Below are 24720 nucleotides of genomic sequence, written 5' to 3' on the forward strand. Positions count from 1 at the left end.
AACACCAGATGAAATCCTTTCTCCTTAAAAATCCTATTTTTCCCCAACCATGGCATCTACCTTCCTATCAACAGAGCTATCTCCTCTATACAGTCTTGTGTCCTAAAATCTAAGAACTCTCCTTTGAAGTCTCCACTCAAGCAGTCTCCAACAATTGCATTTATCTTAAAAAGTAGAGTTAAAGAATTGATAGTAACAGTTTTGAACTTTCTAGAGCATTTGTTCCATACATAATCATAGGCCTCCACAATGCCATGATCAAGAATTGGAAGAATACTTTGATGGAAGGAAAATTACTACCATCAAATTTTGTGTATGTGTTTGTGTAGTTTGTGTGTGTGTGTGTGTGTGTGTGTGTGTGTGTGCACGTGTGTGCGGGCACGCAAAAGAGAGAGAGAAAGAGAATGCTTAACTCAACAACTTTGTAAATTAAAAAAGGAAAATCAAAACTTGATTCAATTAATATAATAAATAATATCATTCTATTTTGTATTATGGTCAATTCAATGAGGGAGAGAGAGAGGTGGGGAAAGAAGCCTTCTGTAAGAAACCAAAGAAATGGAAACCTAGCGATGTTTCCTGGACCAGCAGGAGAGAAGGCCCTCACTCACTATCCTGTGCTAAAACTGAGAAAGAGTAAAAGCTTTCTCTCTAAAGGACAGCAATATATCCTCAACAATTTCAGGTCAATTAAATGAGGATTTAGAGAGGTAGTGAAAGAAGGGATTGTAGAGAGTAGAGGAGGACGGGAAGGCAATAGATGTAGGCTGTAAGAAGGTGAGAAGACAGTAAAAGAGATAAAGAGTTAGCAGACTAGTAAAAGAAAAAAAACTGCTCACCTAAACTGTTAGTAAATAAATCATAGACATTCTGTGTCTCTTTCCACCACTTACAGGGTCTCCAATTCCCTGGGAAATAGTTTGTCACCTTTTATGTCAAAACTTTAAAGTCTTCAAAATACAAGTTTGTGTTCATTTTCTCATGGAATTTTAGACATCTTGATCAACTATATAGGAATGTTTTACATTGATACCTCATCAATGCGAAGAATCCCTTCACATCTGCAGATTGCAACTCATCAAATATCTTCTCATAATGGGGGGATTTTAGTCTTCCCATAAACTCCCAACTTTATAGACCATTAGATATGCTTGAGAATTTTTTTAACCTTTTGTTCAGATATTAATTGAATAGATAAGCTATCAGTTATCCCTGGTTCTCGCTGTATTCCAACCTACTTCCTTTTCTCCCCATGAAGGAATTACCTTGTTTTCAGAAATTTATTTTTAGAACTTTACAGGTGCTGGTCAATTTACTAATTATGCCTGAAAATTCCTTTGCAGTCAAAAAGCTGTCAAGCGGCTTTATCTTTCCACACTGAGAGATGAGGCTTGCTCTATCCCACCAAACCCGAAGGTTACTTTTGGAATCACTATTTATTTCATTGCTCTGAGCATTTTTCTCTCAATAAAATAAAATGCAATAAAATGTAATAAAAATTTAAATCCTTGAAAATAAGAATTAAGAGGTCAGGTCCTAGTGACAGTTGTCTAAGTTCTCTAATCAGTGTGCTAGGAAAACTTGCCCTCCAGACTGCAAGATTGCGGCACTCAAAACAAAGTAATATCCCTTCCTCTGGGTCTTACCAGAGGCACTGGTGAAATGCTGCTGCCCCACAGGTCCCCATCCTAGCCTTCATGGGATCCCATACATTATCCAGGTGCCAATTGCAGCAGGGCTGCAAATCATCAGGCAGCTACTGTCTGTGCTAAACTCTCCCATTCCATAGCCACAGGGGGCTGATGCGCTCATTTCCAGCCTCAGGAAAAGACATTCCCTCTAAAAAAAGTAAATTCTTTCCCTTAGCATTTGATAAGAAGCCAAAAGAGTGGAAACTGTTCAGCAAGAGAGAGGACCCTTACCCATCATCCTGCACCACCACTGGGAAAGAGTAAAAACTCTCTCTAAAGGACAGCACGGTGTCCCCAGTCCTTCCAGGGATTAGTATTCAGGAAAGGAGCCAATCAGAATGTCTAATGCTTGTGTATTCCAGTGGGGTTGCAATCTGAAGCTGCAAGTCCCATTCTGAAGACCCCGAAAGTAGGAGAGACATAATGCAATTTAAATTCATGGGAGAGCCAAAGTCCTCAGAGTTCTTACTGCTCTGGGTGCTCGAGCCTCTGCAATAACTTTTCCATATTAATGGAAACGCTGTAGGCGCGGTGGACAGCTGACATTTAATATGAAACATGTGCAGTAAATAGCATTCTAAAGAAGCCTTGGTAGTATAGGAGGGCATTGATGTGGCTAAGATTTAATGCTCTTTATAGATTCAAGAGTTTGGGGAGTTGTCTTGTCCCTCTTCTAATCAACATCTTGCTCCCCACTGTTGTTCCATCTCAGTAAATCATCTTCGAGCACCAAAATCCAAGAGGGCCAACTCAAGAGAGTATTAGTACAAATCCCCACCAATTTGAGTGCCCCCACAGTCCCTAGGAAAGAAAGGATGTGTGGGAGCTTTGTAACCTCAAACTGAGAGGTTGTCCCTCTCACACACTGATCCCTCTCAAATAGAAGAATCATCTTTGGAACAGAAGTGCTTCAGGACCAGAAAGCACTAAAGAGATGCAAGGCCTCCCAACCCAGGACCCAGATATCTCTGAAATATATTTCTCCTGCCCAAAATCACGTGGGCTGCCTTGTGAGGGAGAAGAGCCTGGAGAGAAGCTTTCCAACAAAACCTGATCATCTATTATAAAATGCCCTGGGGAAGATTCCGACTCAGACAGAAGTTGGGACTAGGTGGCTCAATCCATCAACAAGCATTTGTTAGATTGCTACTATGTGTTAGACACTGTGCAAGGCCCTAGACACAGACAAAAAATATAAAAGTCTCAGCCATTAAAGAGCTTACATTCTATTGATATCCTCTGAGGTCTTACAACTATGGGATTCCTACACAGGTCTTTCTTCTGAAGACAAGACTATCTCAGGGCTGTGCAACTTACTCTTACATAGAAAGCCTTCCACTTCAAGACGTAGAGGAACCAGGAGCCCCAAGCAGAAATGAGCTCCTGAAATTATTGAAATAATAATAAAAAAAGCAACCCTGGTCCAGACATCATTAACCAAACTCAGACCGAATTCAACAGCCACTTTATCCAATCAATGATTCTGAATTGACACTGGAATCAGATCTCAGATCAGCACAAATATCCAGACAGCATGATTCAGAGTATATCCCCACTGGTGGAATGGGAAGTCTGAAACAGAGGGCCCTCCCCCAGCAGTGAGGAGGACACATAAACTCATCTACACCCTCTCACTACTGGCCCTCGTAGTCTGGGTCAGGGTTGGAGTTACACAGCAAAGATGAATAGTAGAAAGAGCCCTAGACTGAAAGTTCAGACATCTGTGTTTTAAGTCTAGCCCTGCCATTAGCTAGCTGTGGGACCTTAGGTAAGTCATTTCCCCTAAACTGCTTTCCTTCTCTGTAAAATGAAAAAGCTGAACAAGATTCTCCCTAGGGTCACTTTCCAGTTCTAATATTCTATGACTCTGACTCTGTGATACTCTAGTATTTCAGGATGTTCAGGACTAATTTGATTGCATTATATTCTAAGGTGAAAGGGAAGCTAGTAGTATGGGGAGGGAGGGAAGGGGGTCCTATTTAATTCAACAAACACTTATTAAGTACCTACTTTGTGCCAGGTTTCTTCTAGTACTAATACTCTATGATTCTGACTCTGTGATATTCTAGGATTTCAAGGATGTTCAGGGTTGATTCTGATTGTATGATATTCTAAGATTTCAGGGATGCTAGTAATGATGCAAGGGGAGAGGTGTTAGAAGTGCCAGACACTGTGCCAAGTATCAGAATACAAAGAGGCAAAAAATAGTCCCTGACCTCAAGGAACCTACAATCTAATGGTCTTTTTTGATATTAATGGTCCTTTTAGAATTTATTAGAATTCAGTGTATAAATTTCTAATGATGCAGACTTGCAACTATACTGCAATTTATAACTTTAAAAGCATTCTCTTGGAGTGCTGAAAGTTGCCAAGAGTATGTAACTAGGACTGGTTAACAGTGAGCTAAGGACTGAGCCATAGAGACTTTAGAAGTGTAATCTGCCATTAAAACAGGAATCCTCTCCATATCCTACAAGGGTTATCCAGTTTCATCTTTCCATTCTCCAATCACTAACTGAGAATCAATTAATCTGTCTTTCTTCAGTTACAACATGAGACATATGCACTTTTTAAAATCCCAATGCTCATCAATTAACCATCTGGGGACAAATGATACCAATTAATTGCCTGAGGTCAGATGGGAGAAATAATATTGTGAATTCTCCTACAGATGGTTGGTGAGCTTAGCAGTCACTCAGTCACTGCAGAAGTGATGCTGACCCTTCACATCTGTGTTAACCTGGTCCTAGCAAATGTCCTCCCCCACCCCCACCCCCACCCCCAGGTTTAGTCAAGGGCCAAGATAAATCCTGCTCATTATAACTCTCTCACCAAAGAGAGCCAGGTTCTCATCCATAGCTATACAAACAGCTAATGGGAAAGTTTCAATCTCCTCCTCTCTGATACCCAACCCCCCATCTAATTAGTTTCAAACCAATTAGTGTTTCTGAAAGCAAGTAATTTTTGTGGGTTCAAGCAACAATTATGACACTTCCTTGTATATGTGAGGAGAAAAAAATCATTTTTTCTTCTTGAAGAACATCTTTCTTCCTTATTCTCCTGGGCAAAAGAGAGAGCCTCCTTAGAAAGAAGGGAGAGAAAAGGCAATGAAAGAGACCAGGCTTTATTCTCTTGTACATGCAGTAGCCATGTTAACAGGTGTTGGTCACTTTATTTATTCAAGTACAAGCTAGGGAAAGAGGGATATACCAGGATGTTAGGTGGGTACCATCACAGCTATTGTAACTCAGCACTGCCTCTCCTACCTCTCTTATTCCACAGTTAACTAAGTACATTTCAGGACAGAAATGGAAGAATTGTGAGAAGCCCCAAAACGAGGAACTTATAACTGAAAGGAACTTCAGATATAATAATAATATAAGAATAATCAAAATTTATATAGGACTTACTATATTCTGGGCATTATCTTTGTGTTTTCCAAAAATTATCTTACTTAATCAATTAGACTAAGTTCTCCCTGAATGGAAATTGCAATATCTCTGAATGAATATCCATTCAGAGCAATTGGTTAGCATTGTGGTTAGAGCACCAGACCTGGCGTGAGGAAAACCTGGGTTCAAATGTGATGTCCTACTAGGCATGTAGCACTGAGCAAGTCACTTAACCTCTATTTGCTTTAGTTTCCACAACTGTAAAACAGAGATAATAATAGTTCCTGTCTCCTAAAGTTGTTGTTTTTAAGTCTTTGCAAAACTTAAAGTACTAAATAAATGTTAACTCTTGTTATTATATTCCATGAAACAGCCCTTTAGATCAGGGAAGGGGAACCTTTTTTTCTGCCAAGGATCATTTTAATATTTATTTATAACATCATTCTGGGTCATACAAAATTTTTAAACTTAAAAATTAGTCTAGAGAAGGCCAGCTAGGTGGTGCAGTGGATAAAGCACCAGCCCTGGAGTCAGGAGTACCTGAGTTCAAATCCAGCCTCAGACACTTAATAATTAATTACCTAGCTGTGTGACCTCAGACAAGCCACTTAATCCCAATTGCCTTGCAAAAAATAACCCTAAAAAACAAAAATTAGCCTAGGGGTAGCTAGATGGCACAGTAAATAGAGCACCGGCCCTGAAGTAAAAAGGATCTGAGTTCAAATCCGGCCTCAGACACTTAATAATTACCTAGCTGTGTGACCTTGGGCAAGTCACTTAACCCCATTGCCTTACAAAAACAAAAACAAAATTAATCTAATTAACTCACTCCTAATTTGAATCCTGCCTGCAGTTACCATGGCAGCACTAGACCACATGATTTCAAGGCCCTTATATGACCCAGGAATGGAAGTTCTCCACAACTATTTTAGATATTTGAAGACAACTATCATTACTCCCAAGTATTCCCTTTTCCCGGTTTTGTTTTCCTTTTTCAAATTAATCTCATATGGCATAGTCTTCAGTCTCCTTGCAAACTTTGTTTACCTTCATCTGGACCCAATGAAGCTTGTCAAAGTCCTTCCTATGTGGTACTCAGAACCAAAAACAAAACTCCATTTGGATGTGAAAAAAGCAGAGGAAATTAGAAACCTTACCTGTTTAGCTGTGGACATCACACCTCCCTTGATGTAGCCTACAACTACATAAACTTCTCTGGTTGCTCTCTCTCATCCTGTGAATTCATAATAAGGATATGTGGAGTATGAACCCAAGATGACAGAAGAGTGAATTGGTGATGGAGAGAAATTCAAACTGTGGAATAGGTAACCTCAAGATGCATTAGGGGACATTTAAGTCATCAGGAGGCCCTTCGTTAACTAAAACAATAAGTCTTAGAATCCATGGATCATACAAGTAAACCTTTATTGAATACCTACTATATGTTAGGTGCTGTGCTTGGAGCTGGGAATACAAAGACAAAAATGAAACATTCCACACATTTGAAGGACATAGATTCATTCCATCAGGAGAGAGACAATATTTACATATCTTGTAGATAATGGATACAAGGTCTTCCTTGATAAGAAAAGTCACTAACAATTAGGAGTGTGTGTTAGAAAAAGTTTTATGCAGAAATTTGAGCTATGTCTTGAAGGAAATAAAAGATTCTAAGTTGTGGAAAGGAAGAGCAAGTTATCTTGGAGGAAAGGTGGGGGCAGGTTTTGCAAAAGCATGGTGTCAGGAAATCAAGTATCATGTAGGACATATAGTTCAGAAGGTCAATTTGCCTGGGCTGTAGAATGAAGGCAATTAGTGTGTAATAAGGCTAGAATGCTAAGTTAGAACCAGAATGTGAAGGGCTTTAAATGTCAAACATGGGAGTTGGTATTTCATCCTAGAGATAAGTTTATTGAATATAGGATTGACATGCATGAATTTGAGCTGGGAGGATAGAGTGGAATAGGGAGAGATATTCAGTAGAGACCAATTAGAATGCCCAACTTTTAGCCAATGAGAGACATTGGCATTGCTGTACTTCTCTCCAAGGGCAAGCTAAGTGGCACAGTGGATAAAGAACAGGTCTGAAGTCAGAAAGACACATCTTCCTGAGTTTAAATCCAGTTTCAGACAATTACCAGAGCGACCCTGGGGAAGTCACTTAACCTTGTTTGCCTCAGTTTCCTCATTTGTAAAATGAGTTGAAGAAGAAAATGGCAAACTACTCAAGTATTTTTACCAAGAAAACCCTAAATAGAGTCGCAAAGCGTTGGTAATTCTAAATTCTAAATTCTAAAAGGTAATTCTTTCCATTGCTAACCTTTGAGAAAATGATGGTGAAATATCATTACTTGTTATAAATATAGGAAAACAAAAATTTAAGTATGTGTATCAGATTAAAAACCACCAGGCAGGAAAGCTGAGACTTTCAATAGCTTACCTACCATCACCATCCTAGGCTAGTCAGGGTCTCTCTAAATTAAAACACCAGTACTAGAATTGTCATTTGCCACAAGGATAACAATAAATGCACTTCACAACAACTACTATAATATCTTGTACATAGTAGTTTATTAAGTGCTTATAACCAATATGAATATAGAATATCAAAGTTGGAAGGGACTTTAGAACACAAAACACAGAATTAGTCAAGCTGGAACATAGAAACATAGGAACATAAGAAGTCAGAGCTAGAGAGTTTTTGAGATCATCTAACCCAATCACCCCTTATTTTATAGAGTGGAAAGCCCAGAGCATTGGTATGACCTTGCCCCCACTTCTCTGTTCTCTGTGTGGTTGCTAGAAGGAGGGCTGATAATGCTGCCCTAGATCAGCACTCCAAGAGACCCATATGAAAACAAACTCATTTCTTTTGGTCTGACCTTCCTGGACCAAGCGACATCAGCTCTGTCTGGCGAGGTCACTAACACATTCCCAGTCACACCAATAACTGTGAATGAACCACAGGCACATCCTTGACACTTGAAGGGCTCTATCTTTGGCTGGAATTCAGATTCCCTAGAGGTAACCAATGAAGCAAGTTGTCTTCTGTGGTCATCAGTAACCCTTCAGGTTGGGCTATTAAAAGAGAGTTCAGTCTAGGGGTCAAGAGACATGTAATCTAATTTCAATTTTCTCCCTAACTTGCTATGTGGCCTTGGGCAAACAATGTGATCCAGTAGAAAGTGTTAAAGTAACAATCATAGGACTTGGGTTTCAATCTTGCTTCTGACATTTACTATCAGTGAAATCTTAGGCAAGTCATTTCACCTCTCTGTACCTCAGTTTCTTCAACAGTAAAAATGAATTGGTTGATCTAGGATTTCTAAAGTCCTTCCTAGGTCTAATCAATGAATCCAGAACTTCTCTTCTCTGGTCCTCAGTTTTTTTCATCTATGACATGGGTACAGAATCAAAGCTTGTCAGAATTTAAAATGGCCTTAGAGAGATAACTTAATCCCTTTACTTTAACAAGATAACAAAACTCCCAAGATATTGTGCTAGGTTACCAGCACCTGGGGGGATCAGGAAAGATTTCACACAAGATGTTTCTTGGATAGATTTTTGAAAGAAACAAGAAATTCTAAGAAGTAGAAGTGAAGTCAGAATGCATTCCAGGGATGGGCACAGAGATGGGAAATAAGAGTATTATGTGAGAGGATCAGCAAATCCAATTTGGTTGGATTGTAGGGTAAAAAAAGACTAATACAGTATAATGTTGGATATGTAGGAAGGAGGTCAGTTTGTGAAGGACTTTCAAAGCTAGACAGAAGATTGTATTGTGATATTTCTCCCTCAAATCTACCCTTCCACTAATCCATCTCCACTCAGCAGTAAGGTGACTTTTCTAAATCATACCCCTGCTCAGTGAGTTCCAGGGCTTCCCTAATACCTCCAAGATCAAATATAAACTCCTCTGTTTGACATTTAAACTTCATCATAAACTGTCCCTGTCCTACTTTTCCAATCTCTATGCTCCTCTGTATAGTCTACTATTTGGCTCCATTGGACTTCATGGTGTTTCTCAAAAGCCTCATCTCCCATCTCCATCCTTTTGCACTGACTGTCTCTCCCTCTGCCCCACCATGCCCACAATGCTCTGCCTCCTCATCTCTATCTGATTTCCTTCAAGATTCAGCATAAATCCTACTTTCTACTAAAAATTAATAGCCTTTCCCAGTCCCCTCAGTTGCTATAGTGTCTTTTCCTTTCTGATAATTATGTGTAAATCATGTACCTAATTGTTTCCATGCTGTCTCCCCCTTTAGAATATAAGTTCTTTGAGAGCAAAAAAGTAGTTTTGTCTTTCTTTGCACACACACAGAGCCTATCACATAGTAAGAACTTATCAAATTCTTTTTAACTTGACTAGATCCAAGGAGCACTAGTGAGCCATTAAGAGTTATTGAGTAGGATAGTGACATGGTAAGACTTGAACAGTGGCAGCTATGTGGCTAAAAATGAGAGAAGGGAGAGGATGCTGAGCCAATCATTCTTTTTCTTTTTGCAAGGTAAATGGGATTAAGTGGCTTGCCCAAGGCCACATAGCTAGGTAATTATTAAGTGTCTGAGGCGGGATTTGAACTCAGGTACTCCTGACTCCAGGGCCCATGCTCTAGCCACCTAGACACCCCAATCCAATCACTCTGCAGAACAATCTGGAACTATGCTCAAAGGGTTACCAAACTGTGCATACCCTTTGATCCACCTTTATGTATGAAATCCCAAAGAGATTTTTTTAAAAGGTAAAAGGACCTATTTGTACAAAAATATTCATCATTGCTCTTTTTCAAAAAAAAATGGAAATTGAGAGGATACCCAAACATTGGGGAAATAGATGAAAAAGTTGTATTATATGATTGTATTGAAATACTATTATGCTACAAAAAATGAGCAGAAAGAATGGTTACAGAAAAACCTGGAAAAACTTACTTGAACTAAAACAAAGTGAAGTAAACAGAACATTGTAAACAGTAACAGCAACAATGTGCAAAGATCTACTTTGATAGACTTAGCTCTCCTCAGTAACAAAGTAATCCAAGACAATTCCAAAGAATTCTTGATGAAATTCTTGAAGCTATACACCTCCCCCAGAGAAAGAACTGAGGGAGTATGAACGCAAATCAAAGATACTATTACTTTATTTATCCCATGGTTTGGGTTTTTTGGTTTTGATTTCATTTGTCTGTGTGTTTTCTTTCACAATGTGACTGATAAGGAAATTCTTTTAAAAGGAAAAGGAAAAGATTTAAGGCAGACAGACCAATTAAGGAGGGTATTAAAGCAATACAGGCGAGGGCAGCTAGGTGGTGCAGTGGATAGAGCACCGGCCCTGGAGTCAGGAGTACCTGAGTTCAAATTCGGCCTCAGACACTTAATAATTACCTAGTGTGGCCTTAGGCAAGCCACTTAACCCCATTGCCTTGCAAAAAAAAAGAAAAGAAAAGAAAAATCCAAGTGAGAGGAAATGAGGACTTGAAATAGCCTGTCCTAGAAAAAGCATTGACGAGAGCCAAATATGATAGAATTTTGGATAAGCTTAAGAGAGAACATAGAACAAAAGAAAAACTACTTACTTAATTTTTAATTAAGAGACAGAAGGTGGCACATACCAGGCAAGTCAAATCACCACCTGACTACTTCCATTGGGACCCAAATGAAGATAACTCAAGAGCCATGAGAATAGAAGCATCTCTCACTCAGCACTTGCTGAGAAGAGCAATTACTGTGGAGAAGGGACACTTCTTCCTCACCATCACCAAAACCAATTGCCAACTAGCAGATGGTAAATACAAGAGCCCTTGAAGTGACAGTACCCTCCCCATGATTGGTCCTTTTTCAAACCCAACCCTCAAAACAATCATCTCAAAAACTAATCCTTTTGGACATGCAGTTGAGAAACAACTTCAGCTACTTCATTTGTAACTCCTGAAGACCCAGAAAAGAAAGCTCTTGCAAAAAGTCTTTGTCATTGTTAAATGGTTCAGCATCAAAAAATTGTATGATTTTATTGCTGGAAATGACATTAAAGATGCATTACCATCTGCTTTGCTGTTTTACTCTAAGGACCAAGGGGTTTTTTCCATCTCACTTGCAAATGTAAGTCTATGTGTCGTCTCCTCTATTTGAGTTCCTTGAGAACAGGGGCTATCTTTACCTTTCCATTTGTATGCCCATCACTTAGTCCAGTGCTTTGGATATTCTTAGAGCTTAATAAGTGCTTTTTAAATATATTCATTCATTCTTTTGCATTTGCCTTATTAGAGTCTAGGGTGTTTGGGCAATATTTGTCCCTTGTTTTACCTGCTTCATTTAAATTTGTTTTTACAAAAATGTTTAAAGAAGTAACAATGATTATTGATGATAATAATAACAATTCATATTTCTTTTGTATTTTAAAGTTAGATAGTGCTTTCTCCCTATCAGAGACACAGCAGGGTATAGTAGTAAGAGTCTTCTTCAAATCCAGGAGTATACAGATTCAAGGCCCATTAACACATTTTGCTTAAAACACTGGACAAGTTTCTTATGGGGCTGACCTATATTAATGAAGGAAATGTTCTCATGTGGGACCTTCCTGAACCAATGAAACCACAGGTCCAGTACCTATCCCTATCCTTCCCTCAAAATACTCCTACAATATAGATAATACAAATATTGTGCCTATTTTATAGACATAGAAACTGAGTCTGGAAAAAGGTAAAATGATTTTTCCCATGATCATACAGCTAGTTAAGAATCTGAGTCAAGATTCAAAGTCAAATTTCTCCTGATTTCAAACTCAGGATAATTTTCCTTTTAATAGATATTGCTTCTATCCCTCAAAGGACTGGATTGATCAGCCCAAAAGAATCCTCTTTCCTTTAAAGAAGAAGCATAAAAGAAAATGTCTCTATAAGGATCAACCATTTTAGTGAGACTTTGTTTGCTTTTGCTAATTGAGACAGGTTCAGAATTATTGGTCTATGTTTTTTATTTACCCTGAACAGTAACCTCCAAATTGAATTGAATGGAATACAATTCTGGGAAGCCTATGCTGACATCCAGACATCTAGTTGTCCCACTCACTGCTTACTTTAGTTTCTAACAAGGGTGAGGAACCACTGACCCACTGGCCCTATTGGTCTGAGTTGCCAAGGCAACCATAGGCAGGACTCCAAATTCAATAAATTTAGTTGCTGTTTAGGAGTAAATTAATTAAATGTTTAGCCAAACATAACCCAAGAATGATGGTACAAATATCCAAATGGCCCTTGGCCAGAAAAAAAGGTCCCCAGTCTTTTCAAATATTCAGAATTGCTGACCTGAGTCTCCTACTTTGCTCTCAGCAGCTTCCCCTAGAGGCTTAGTGTTGGAAGTGAAGAAACCAAGGTCCATTCTCTGCACCAGAATGAGTTCCAATTCACAAATACCTTTTTACCTCTAACCAACCCCTTTTCAGTCAGAATCACTTCATCCAGCAGATAGGACTAGTACTGAAATCTGCAGCTTTCAACATATCCAGTCCTCCCTGATTCAGCCTGACTGGGAAAGACCTGTCTGAAATCATCCAAAGTATGAATCACAGAATCTTCTTAAAGAACTATAGCATTCTTTGGTTTAAATTTTCAGCTCTGTAAATAATGTCATCCAGGCTAACAAAGTGTTACCAAGCACAGGAACAGAATCCAGTGATTTAAATCAATCCTTTATGTATATGAGTGCTTAAAAACCTTTGTTCTGAAGTAGGCTAAACATTATTTCAGCAATTGTGTCTACATTAATTAGTCATTTAAGTATTTTTCAACTCAACAAACATTTATTAAATACCTCATATCATTTAATAAATGGATAGAAAGTATAAATATGAATTTCAGTCCTTGTCAGTCTGAATTACAACATATATTTAATTAGCAGCATCCACTACACTGAGATTTTGAAACTTATAAGAAATTTATATTCTGAATGCAATTAAAGGGAATAAAGGTAAACTTTGTTCATTTTAATCAATTGTTTTAACAATAAAATATGTCTTATGGCACCTCTCATGCAGTCTCTTACCATAATCATTGCCTTTACTTGATGATGATGCTTGTCCTTCATTCTCAAAGAAGACTATATCATCAGTGAGGTCATGACTTGCCCATGAATTGAATTTGAGGGAGGTGGAGTGCTATGCTAATTCACCAGCCTCACTTTCTCCTCCAGAGCTATCTGGATCCAGTGGTCAGATATAAATCAAAATGATTTGGATGCAAGGCAATCAGGGTTAAGTGACTTGCCCAAGGTCACACAACTGGTAAGTGTTTACTGTCATATTTGAATTCAGGTCCTCCAGACTTCAGGGCCTTGTTCTGCTCATTATACCATCTAGCTGTTTTATCCATACTTCCAATCTAACAGAACATCAGTCAACAAACATGTATTAAGTGACTAGTGTTTACCAGATGGCATATGGCAGTGTAATACAGTGGAGAAAAATCTGGATTTAAGATTGGTTTCTAATACAGGCTTGTTGTGTGACTTAGGACTAATCATTTAATCTTTCAGTGCCCTCAGATAGAACACAAGGTGGCATAGTAGATAAAGTGCTAGACTTGGAGTCAGGAAGACACTAGCTGTGTTGACCTTAGGCAAGTTACTTAATCCTGTTTGCCTCCGTTTCCTTAACTGTAAAAGGAGCTAGAGAAGGAAATAGCAAATCACTCTGGTATCATGAAGAGTTAGTCATAACTAAAAAAAAAATGAACAACATCAAGCTACCAGATAATTAAGGCTAAATAGTTGAAGAGTAGTTGCAAATATGCACTGTTGATGGATTTTCCTTCTCAGGAGTTCCCACAAGCTAATATAATACATCCAGATCAACATACTAGATTCTAATAACACAGAGAAAAATTATAAATATCCCTGTTCTCAAGGCATTTGAGAACATTACATCCAATCTAAGGGAGCAACATGTAATATTAATGAAGTAGAAGTGCTAGCAACTGTAGAATCAAGAAAGAAATCTCATTAGAAAGTCATAGGGATGAACAAGCAAATTTCAGAAAAACCCAGAAAGATTTGTATGAACTAATGCAAAGTGAAGTGAACAGAACCAGGAAAACAATGTACCTAGTATCAACAACAATGTGTGATGATCAACTATGAATGATTTAGCTCTTCTTTGCAACACAATAATCTAAGACAAGTACAAAGGACTTAGAAAGAATATGCTTTCCAAATCCAGATAAAAAACTGATAGACTAAATGCAGATTAAAATTTATTTTTTTCAATTACTTTATTCTTTCTCATGGTTATTTTTCCTTTTGATCTGTTTCTTCTTCTACAAATGAGACTAATATAAAAATATGTTTTATATGATAGCACATGTATAAACTACATCAAACTGTAGTTTTCAGAATGAAGGGTAAGGAATGAGGGAGAAAAATTTGAAACTCAAAAGTTTCTGAAAATGAATTCAAAAATTTTCATTATATGTAATTGGGGGAAAATAAAACACTATTTTTTAAAAATGGAACAAGTTAAGCTCTGAAAGAAGTTAGGCTATTCCAAAAGACAAAGATAAGGAGTGACTACATTGCAAACATCTCTGCAAAGCATGGAGGTAGGAAATGGAAGGTGGGCAGAGCAATAACAAGACCAGTTTGACTAGAATTCAAAATGCATAAAAAGGAAGTGATATATCATAAACCTGGAAAGATAGGCTGAAACCAATTGATCAGAATTCCTCTTTATTGTTGTGCAGTTGTTTCAGTGCTGTCTGATTCTGTGTAACTCCATTTGGATATTTTTAGTCAAAGATACTGGAATGGTTTTCCATTTCTTTCTCCAATTCATTTCACAAATGAGAAAACTGAAGAAATCAAGATTAAGCGACTCAGCCAAGGTCATATAGTTGGTAAATGTTTTAAGGCCAGATTAAACTCAGGAAGATGATTCTTCCTGAATTCACTCTATATATGCACCATCTAGATAACCTTGTTATCCTTACAATATTGCTTTTTATAGTATAATTTGTTCTCCTGGTTCTGCTCACATCACTTTGCATCAATTGGTAACATGACTTCCAGGATTTTTCTGAAACCATCCCCACCATCATTTCTTACAGCAACATAGTATTCCATCACATTCATAACTTGTTCAACCATTCCTCAATTGATGGACATCCCTTCAATCTTTGCCACCACAAAAAGAGTTGCCATGGGTAATCTTGTATCTATATGAGTCCTTTTTACATTCTCTGAGATCTTTGGTTTAATTTTAGCATAGATTTAGTCATGGGTCACTGGGTCAAAGAGTATGCGCAGTTTTAAAAGCTTTTTGGGAAAAGCTCTAAATTACCTTCTGGAATGGTTAGCCAATCCACAATGCATTAGTTTTCCTACAGACCTTCCAGCATTTGTCGTCTTCCTTATTTGTCAACTTACCCAAACTGTAGGTATGAAGTAGAATCTCAGGGTTACTTAAGTTTGTTCCAATTATTAGTGATTTAGACCATTTTTAATGTGGTTATTGATTAATAAATATATTTCCTGAAAATATTCTATATGTATCCTTCGACCATTTAACAATTGAGAAATGACTTGTTTTTCTAAATTTGACTTGGTTTGTGTATTTCTTGGTAATGAGATCTTTATCAGAAAAATTTCCTACATAAAGTTTTCCCCAATTTCCTATTTCTCTTCTAATTTTAGCTGCATTTTTTTAATTTTTATGTAATCAAAGTTTTCAGTTTTACCTCCTGTGAATCTCTCTATCCTCCACCCATAGATTGGACAGGTAATTTCTTCCATGCTCTTCTAATTCGCTTATGAAGTCACCCTTACATCTATTCCTATTTGGAACTCATCTCCATATATAGTATGTAATGTTGGTTTATATCCAGTTTCCACCAGACTATTTCCAGTTTTTGAAACAATTTTTGTTAAATAGTTCTTGGCCCCATAGCTGGAATGTTTGGATTTATCAGAAACTAGATTACTGTGTTCATTTAAACTGAAGCCAAATTGCAAACAGCTTTAAATAACAAAGAAGTTGATATTTTTATTCTAAACTCCATAGGGAGCCACTGGAGCTTTTTGTGCAAGTGAGTGACATGGTCAGACATATAGGAATATGACATTAGCAATTAGGTAGAGAATGGATCAGAGGAGGAGGAACAACAAAACCAGGGAGTGATTATTCACCCTTTAAGATACTCACCTTTGAAACAAATCCTCACATATAAGCTCCCGTGGTGCATTTGAGAGCTGGTTCACAGATAACTGTCTATTCAATAGAAAAAGTGAAGGTACAAAGAGTCCATGTGTCACCAAAAATCAGTAGAAACAATAATAGAACTCCTCTCATGCAGTTATGTAAGTCCATATGAAAACAACATTAACTTTATGCTTTGTTGGAGGGTTTTCTGGTTTGGTTGGGGGGGTTTTTTTTTTGCCTTTTTTTTCAGATCAACAAGTTGTTATTGAATACTAGCCTAGTTCTGGGTCCTGCTTTTCACTTTCCAGAAACAGATCTTTTTTGTAAAGTGAGGAATGTTCATAGAATGTATAAGGATTTTTATTGATGATAACTTGTAAGAAGGGAATTGTCCTTGGAAATAGTCTGAAAAGCAGCTTCATTTTGATTATCTTCATAAAGATTAAGGTATAGGTCCCTGAAGTGTTTATATCTCATAAACTCAATTCTTTGTTTGTCTAGACCTGCCAAAGAAGAGTTTCTTTAGATTCACAGAGCCAGTCAATTCTATTCAATAGCAAGGCACAGAAAAGTGTGGAACAATTATCTCTAGTGGAAACATAATCCTGCGATGGAGAAGGAGAATCACGGGAGCTGAGCAGCCATTCATGACAAAAACCGCCTTTCTCAACTAAACCCAGTAAATGTGTGCCACGTAGCAATTAGTGTTAAACACACAGTGCGCCTGCCTCAGATGTCTGGCACCAACAGATACAGTCTGACCACTTGACTCGCATTCCAAACTCACAATCTGCAGTTTCAGGCCTGCCGCTCCTCCTAGAACATCCCTGTCCAGAGCAGGATCAGCAAGTGTTAGGTTTTCTTTCCTCCCATCTTCTGAGGAGGACCCATGCAGGTTCAGAGAAATGTCCCATTCTGGATCTAGACAAGCACTGGGACTTCACCCCAACCTCTGATCTCATCTCATTTTCCAAACCCAGGTCAGTCTGTCCTGGCTGCAGCATCACCTCATGTTTAACCATGAGTATTGGAAACTGAGTATTTGTAGAACCTAAACCTCGGGGCTATAGCTTTGCATTTAAGGGGCAGAAGGAATAGAAGGGAGACAAAAACAAGTATTGGGGAAAGGAATGGGTAAATTTCTGTATTTGCATACACTTCCATCCCTGCCAAAAAGGATAAAAGCAAACTGCATTTCCAGACCCCAAGGGATAAAAGCCAGAGCATAGCATGCCAACAAGTGTCTGACAGTTTGACTCAATGCAATACTGAGGCTGTGCTGAGACTCAGAAGCTAGGGAAAAACTAGGAATTTCTATCCTATGGATGCTGTCCAGTCTAATTTCTAAAACAAGCCCTAGGAAGCTAACTTCCTCCCTCTCCTAACCCCTATCACAAGACTGATGAAAATAACCAGAGCGAAAAGCTTTAAGTATCTTCTAAGCCAGCACTATATGTTAGACACTGAGAAGTTGGGGGTAGGAGGTTAGGGTGGAGGGAGATAGCATACAAAGAAATAAAAACAATGTCTCTGCCCTAGTAGGAGCTATAATCACAGTGATCTTGAGAAAGATACCAAACCAACAAAGAGAGGTTAGGGGATGCAGGGAGGTGGGGGTAGAGGGGTTACTAAGACAAAGGTAACTTTGTGGAGATAGCTACACCTAGCCAATAGAGGGACCAACCCTATCAAATGAGGTACTATCTGTAAAATGTGTTACAAATCATAAACACTGTACAAATGTCAGTTGTTACAATTGCAGAAACATGGAATCTGAGCTTAAAGTCAATCTAGTTTTGGCCTCCCACCCAATGCAAGCAATTCTCTTCTGTTTTATCCCAGATTGGGGGGGGGGGGAGTATCCAGTCCCCCATTTGGATACTTCCTATGTCCAGGAACTCACCATCTAACAAAGCAACCTTGAATGGTAGAAAGGTTTGCTTTAAATTAAACCAAAATCAGCCTCCCTGAAACTTTTTAGGCATCCCCCTGAACCATGATGTTCCTTCAAATATTTGTCAGCATCTTTCATGTCCCCTTAAGTCTCTGGGGTGCATTACCTCACTTTTTAAACTGATTCTCATAGGACATACTCTCTAGACCCCAGTCATTCCTACAACAAATGAACCTAATTGCAACCCAAAACTACTCTTGCTCCTTCCAACTGCATTGCTGGGAAGGGATTGAATTTGTGATTCTTAGTGCATGCACATACAAGAGAAAGAGACTCACCAGCCCATCACAGTTACTGATAGCGACAGAAGCATTGGGCAGACCAGTGATGCCTCCCACATAGAGGCAGTTCCCCAAGAGTGGCTCTATTCGAGTCTCTTGGGAATCTTCCTGCCATTCAACAGTCGCACCTGGAGCCACAAGCCTGGAGTTCCGCCGCAGTCTGAAGTGGAAGTCTCTTCCAAAAACAGTGACATTGTAAAATATCTGTTCGTTGGCATCCTCCCTGGGCAAGTCCCCAACATCCCGTCGGGATCGGCCTTTACCAGCTCCAGACACTAAATGGGATAAGAACTTGCCCTCTGCATCTGTGCTGGTTGGGATTACAAGTCTATACTCCTCTATGTTTCCCAAAAGTGGACCTGCAAAGAAAAGGGGTAAGAAGAGCATATATAAATTTAAACTTAATTCTCCATCATCCCAAAGACCTCTTTTCCAACCTCTTCTTTTTTACAGATGAGGAAACTGAGGCCTAGAGGGGGATGGGAAAGTGATTTGAACAAGTCACATAAAGAAGCTGAGGGACTAGAATTTGGTCTCAGGTCTCTCAATAACCAAGAACGGGATCTTTTCTCTGGACCATGTTCCTTCTCCCTTAAGTTTAAATGTAGAAGGTGGCAATATCAAAGACCAGGGAACAGTTAACAGTCTAGACTTTCCCCAAATGGAGAAATGGATCAAGGATAGAAAAAAGAAGGCAACATGAATACTTGCCATCCACAACTACCTTGGTGAACACCACTTAACCCGCAGACATCCCAAGGGTTCCCACCAATGTTAGCCACTGGGCTGTGATGCATAAACCCATGGAAGAGACCGAATGCTCACAATGCATTAGAAGGGGGAGAGGGGGGACTTTCAGAGGCCACAGGAGGGGAAACCCGTAACAACAGCAGGTCAACAATATAAAATGCTCTAACTGGCCCCAGCCTAGCTAGGCTTCCCCAGTTTCTTCCTGGGAAACACACGGTCCAATCACAGGGAGGTTCCTGCTGGAGATTCCCACGCATAGCAGGCGCCCTGGGCAGTTAGGAAGGGGAGTGTCATTGGCCAACTGGGGCAGCTCCAGGAGAGCCCCCAGAGATCTGGGGGTAGTGTTCTTTAACCCTTTGAGGGAAAAGACCACTCCCCCTATTTTGGTGCCCCATGCTGGCAGCTGAGTTTGGCCCTTCCAGGAACAGGCACTAAGTGAAACTTGATGCTTGGATCAGAGTTTGCGGTCGAGGGGCTCCGGCTGAGGAGGGAGCATTTTCCCCATCCTCCTGGCCCCTTCCCTTGAGGTCTCCAACAAGGGCTTCGGGTGGGAGCAGAAATGGGCCGAGGCCGGGTCCGGGTTCCGTGCCTCGGGTCCTACTCTCTGAGGCACCAGACTGAGGGCGCCACGTCCCCCCAACCCGCGACGTTTCCAGGGCTGCCAGGGTCCCAGGACCGGGCGCGCCCTGGCCGCGAAGTTGACCAACTCACACCCCGGGCCGGCGGAGTTAGCCCAAGTGCCCCCGGCGCGGGGCAGGGGGGTCGGGGTCCGGGCTGGAGCGGGACCTACCTCGGGGGCCGGAGCGGCTCAGGGCGCCCGTGGGCAGGGGCGGCAGCAGCAGCAGCGGCGCCCAGCAGAGCAGGAGGCGAGCGGCTCCCGCCGGCAGATCCATGGCAGCCGACCCGCAGCCCGAGCCCCGCACGCGGAGCCGCGCTAAAGTTGCCCGCGAGCCGCCCAGCCCACATCTGGGGCAGCTGGAGCCGCCCGCAGCTGCAGTCCCCCGGGGCGCGGGGCGGAGGGAGGGGGAAGGCGGGGGGCGCGGCGTGGGGAGGAGGAGGAGGAGGAGGAGGAGGAGGAGGAGGGGGAGGAGGCGCGGAGCCGAGGACGCCCCAGCCTGCGGTGCCCCGGCCGCCTCTCCCCGGCGCGCCTGTTCCGTCCGCGGCGGCTCCTTCCCTGCCTCCCTCCTGCCCTCCCCGGCTCGCTCCCTCCCGCCCGAGCCCACACGCTGCAACCGCGGCGAAGCAGAGACACCAGGAGGCGGTTCGAGGGTAACGCCGAGGGGCCGGGGCGCGCTGAAGTCAGGCTGATTGACGGAAAGGCTGCCCGCCCAGCTTCGCCTGGGGCCGGCCCCGAACCCGCCGCCCCCCGGCCTTGGGGGAGCTGCCCCGGCTCCGCAGGAGCGCCTGGGGGACCTCAGGGAGAGGCAGACTTCGGCTCCCGGCCCCCCCGAGGCGCCCCCACGTCTCTACGAAGCCCCCTCACCCGGGCTCCCGGGGCCCGGCGCTGCGCCAAAGTTGCTTTCGTCGGTTACCAGAGAAGGGTCGGAAGGGCAGGACAGCTGACGGACCGAGCTCTTAAACTTCCAGCAAAGGAGGGAACTCTTGCTTCCCCGGCCCACCGCGGGGCCCCAGAATCCAACAGACCCGACAGACCTTGCTCCGGTCCCCAAGGGCCTGGGATCCCCTTATTGGGGGGGGGGGGGGCAGAATATCAGCAAGTCAGAAAGGAAACTTGAACTCTCCGGAGACTCATAGTCCGGGAAGGAGCGATAGGGAGAAACGAATATTGGAGGAATGAGGTCCAGAAAGGGAAGGGGAGCAAACAGGAGATTCCTGGAGACTCAAAGAAGGGATAGGTCACTTCAAGCTAAACTGATCAGTAAAAAGGCTTCAAGAAAAAAAAAGGTATCCCACACCTTGGAAAAGACCACCTAGGAAAAAATATGAGAGGGGACAGAAAGAGAGATAGAGAGAAAAAAACTGACAATGTTTAGGGTTCTTTAATAGACCAGTCAGGTTAGATCACAAGGAATAGGACAAACTGGACCTTTCTTTGAGTCCTTCCAAAACTTGGCCCAGCCACGAAGAAGTGTGCAGAATTCCTGGCTAAATAAATGCTTATTAACAGACTGACTCTTTGCACAGATTTATCTTTGCATCTGATCTATTGTTGTTCAATAAATCTGACTCTTTGTGACCCTGTTTGGGATTTTCTTAGAAAAGATACCAGAATGGTTTGCCATTTCCTTCTTCAATCCTTTTTACAGCTAGGGAAACTGAGGCAAATAGGATTAAGTGCCATGTTTAGGGTCATGAAGCTAATAAATGCCTGGGGTTGATTTAAATTCTGGTCTAGGACTGATTTAAACTTAGGTCCTCCTGTCTCCAGGTCTAGTGCTCTATCTATTGTGCCAGCTAGCTGCCAGGGGACAGTCTTGTTTTTGTATCCTCAGAGATTAGTTCAGTGCCTGTAAAAAGTAGGCACTTGATAAATGTTTATTAACTGACAGGCCACTCCTTGTCCACCTTTCTAGGAGCAGGAAAGTTATCTCTATTCAGTTGCTTTACTTGGCCCTGGACAATTCCTACAGGAACCCTCCTCCATGTCAGTGGAATTGGGCTCCCCACTGTTGGCTAAATATAATATACACATTTCCACCTCCACATTTTTACTCATACTCTGAGATATAATAGAAACAATGCTAGACTTGGAGTTAAGAGATCAAGATGCCAGTTCTGCCACTGTTCTTTTGTGAGCTTCAACAAATCATGTCCTCTGTGTCCCTCAGAATCCTAAAGGCAACAGGGTAGCACAGTGAGTCAGGAAGATCTGAGTTCAAATCTAGATTCAGTGACATAGCAGATGCATGATCCTGGACAAGTCACTTAAATGAGGTGATTCTGTCTGCTTCAATTTCCTCAGGTATAAAATGGAGCTAATAGTATTTATTTGCAAAGTGTTTATAGAACCTCACTCATAGAAAGTGCTTAATAAATATTTATTTCCTCTTTCCTAATCTAATACAATAAGAGGAGTTATATTAAATTATTTCTAATGTCCTTTCCAAAAGCTGTGAAGGCCCCAGACAACCACTTCCTAATTGGAATGACTTCCCCACTCCTTTTTGTCTCTCCAAAACCTCTCTGTACATCCTTTAAGACCCAAGTCAAGGCCTCCTCTCTCCACAGTATTCCTGACTATCCCAACCTTCAGTGATTTCTTTCTTTTCCCCAATTGTATACCACTTTTTGTCTGAATAGAGAGTCTTTCCTGCTCCTAGAAAGGTGGACAGAGGAGTGGTTGATCAATCAATAAGTATTTATCAAGTGCCTAATGTGTTGGGCACTGTGTTCATCTCTGAGGATACAAAGAAAGGTAAAAGACAATCCCCCTGGCATCTAGGAGGCACAGTGGATTGAGTGCCAGCCTTAGAGTCAGGAGGACTTGAGTTCAAATATGATCCCAGATACATATTAGCTATGTGACCCTGGGCAAGTCACTTAATTCTGTTTGCCCCAATTTCTCATCTATAAAATGAGTTGGGGAAGGACAAATGACAAACTGCGATAATATTCTTGCCCAGAACACCCCAAATAGTCATAAAGATTTATATACAACTGAACAATTATTTTGCAAGATTAATTGCATTCAACCTTGTAACTCCTCCTAGTTTGTCTGTCATTTATCTGTCCTCCAGCAGAGGAGAAGATAGATATGAACTCAAACTTGAACAGATTTGGGGAGATAGTGGAATAGAGAATAACCTGGAATACTATGGTCCAGGGAGTCACAAAGAGTTGGACATGATTTAACAGCAACTTTTTCCTATTTGTAAGTTATGTTGCCTCAACTCTGCTGTCACCTCTCTGAAGGTGGGGAAACTGAGATCCAGTACAATGTAGTGACCTGCGGGACCCTGGATTAGATTATCTGTAAAGATCCTTACAACTCAAAATCCTATACTCTGTGATACTCAAAGAGCATACATGTCACCACACAAATGGTCCAAAATGACCCAACCTTGAATTAACACACTTCTTCCATTGTTACAATAGCCTCAACTTTAACCACTGGGTCCACAGGCAGAGCAGAAAGATTATTTACCAGCCACTGTCTAGAAGTTGCTTTCTGGTCTCCTCTCTGTCAGGCAATTTCCAAACATTTCAGTGAAATTTAATGTAAATCATTGTGTGACCTTTATGGTGTTTTCTCACTGATGGAAAAGAAGAGAAACTATAATTTGAAATAAATTTAGCTTTGCCACCATTCTTTCCATGTTTGACCATGGCTCCCGAATCATCAGCAGGCATTTATTAGCTATTTTGTACTAGACACTGTCCTAAGCTCTGTAGATTCAAAATCAAAAGGGAAAAAGTTTCTGCCAGCAAGGGGCTTCCCTTCTAATGAGGGATACAACAAGCATTTATTGGTGTCACACAACTAGCAAGTGAGTGAGGTCAGATTGGAATTTCAGGTCCTCCTCACTCCAGGTCAGCTTCTCCAACCACTGCACCACACTGCACCTGCCAGGAATTAATGTATATATACATAAAATATGCAAAATAAATAAATACAAGGAGGTTTGGGAAGGAAGATCTAGGAGGATCGGGAAAGACATCATGTAGATGATGATTAAAATGAGACTTGAAAGAGACTAGGAATTCTGAGAGCTAGAGATGAGGAGTGAATATGTTCCAAGCAATGGAACAATCAGGGCAAAAAATATTGAGACAAGAGACAGAACCTCATATGTAAGAAATAAAAAATAGACAAGTATAGGTGGATTAGAGAATGCATGAAGGGGAGGAATGCATGAAAGTTAAGCTCTTCTGGCCAACCAAGCATGATTCTTTAGCTCTTTCAACAATAGAATCCTCCCAGAGATCAGACCCTTCTCTGAAAAGCTGTGGCAGAAATCAGCATCAATGAAAACTGTGTTGAAATAAAAATGAGGGGCGGCTAGGTGGCGCAGTGGATAGAGCATAGGCCCTGGAGTCAGGAGTCCCTGAGTTCAAATCCGACCTCAGACACTTAATAATTACCTAGCTGTATGGCCTTGGTCAAGCCACTTAACCCCATTTGCCTTGCAAAAAAAAACTCCTATAAAAAAAGAAATAAAAATGAAATGAAATGAAAACTTGTTGGAGCTCTGCCCTCCTCAAATCCCTTACCACAGTAAAGGACAGGGGAAAAGAGAGTATATATATATAATGGAACTTCCCAGAGATCAGAGGATTATAGGGACTTTGTTGTTGTTGTTGTTGTTGTTGTTGTTGTTGATTGTTGTTCAGTTGTGTCTGACTCTTCATGGCCCCATTTTGAAATTTTCTTGGATTTACTGGAGCACTTTACCATTTCCTTCTCCAGGTCATTTTACAGATGAAGAAACTGAGGCAAATAAGGTTAAGTGTCTTGCTCAGAGTCACTCTACCAGGAAGTATCTGAGGCCAGATTTGAACTCAGGAA

At 40.9% G+C, this 24720-nt stretch overlaps 1 protein-coding gene across 1 annotated transcript in view; it reads right to left on the reverse strand.

The window, feature by feature from the left end:
- The window catches only part of ADAMTS2 (ADAM metallopeptidase with thrombospondin type 1 motif 2), a 478959-nt gene extending 458683 nt beyond the window's left edge, over positions 1-20276 (reverse strand). Inside the window, exons 1-2 of the mRNA XM_074212594.1 lie at positions 20044-20276; positions 18501-18862 (exon numbers count right to left, since the gene is read on the reverse strand). Coding sequence (XP_074068695.1) covers positions 18501-18862; positions 20044-20146 — 465 coding nt within the window. The 5' untranslated portion in view covers positions 20147-20276. The remainder of the gene's footprint in view (positions 1-18500; positions 18863-20043) is intronic.
- Positions 20277-24720: the final 4444 nt, after the last annotated feature.

This window comes from Macrotis lagotis, chromosome 1 (assembly GCF_037893015.1).
Source record: "Macrotis lagotis isolate mMagLag1 chromosome 1, bilby.v1.9.chrom.fasta, whole genome shotgun sequence".
NCBI lineage: Eukaryota > Metazoa > Chordata > Mammalia > Peramelemorphia > Peramelidae > Macrotis > Macrotis lagotis.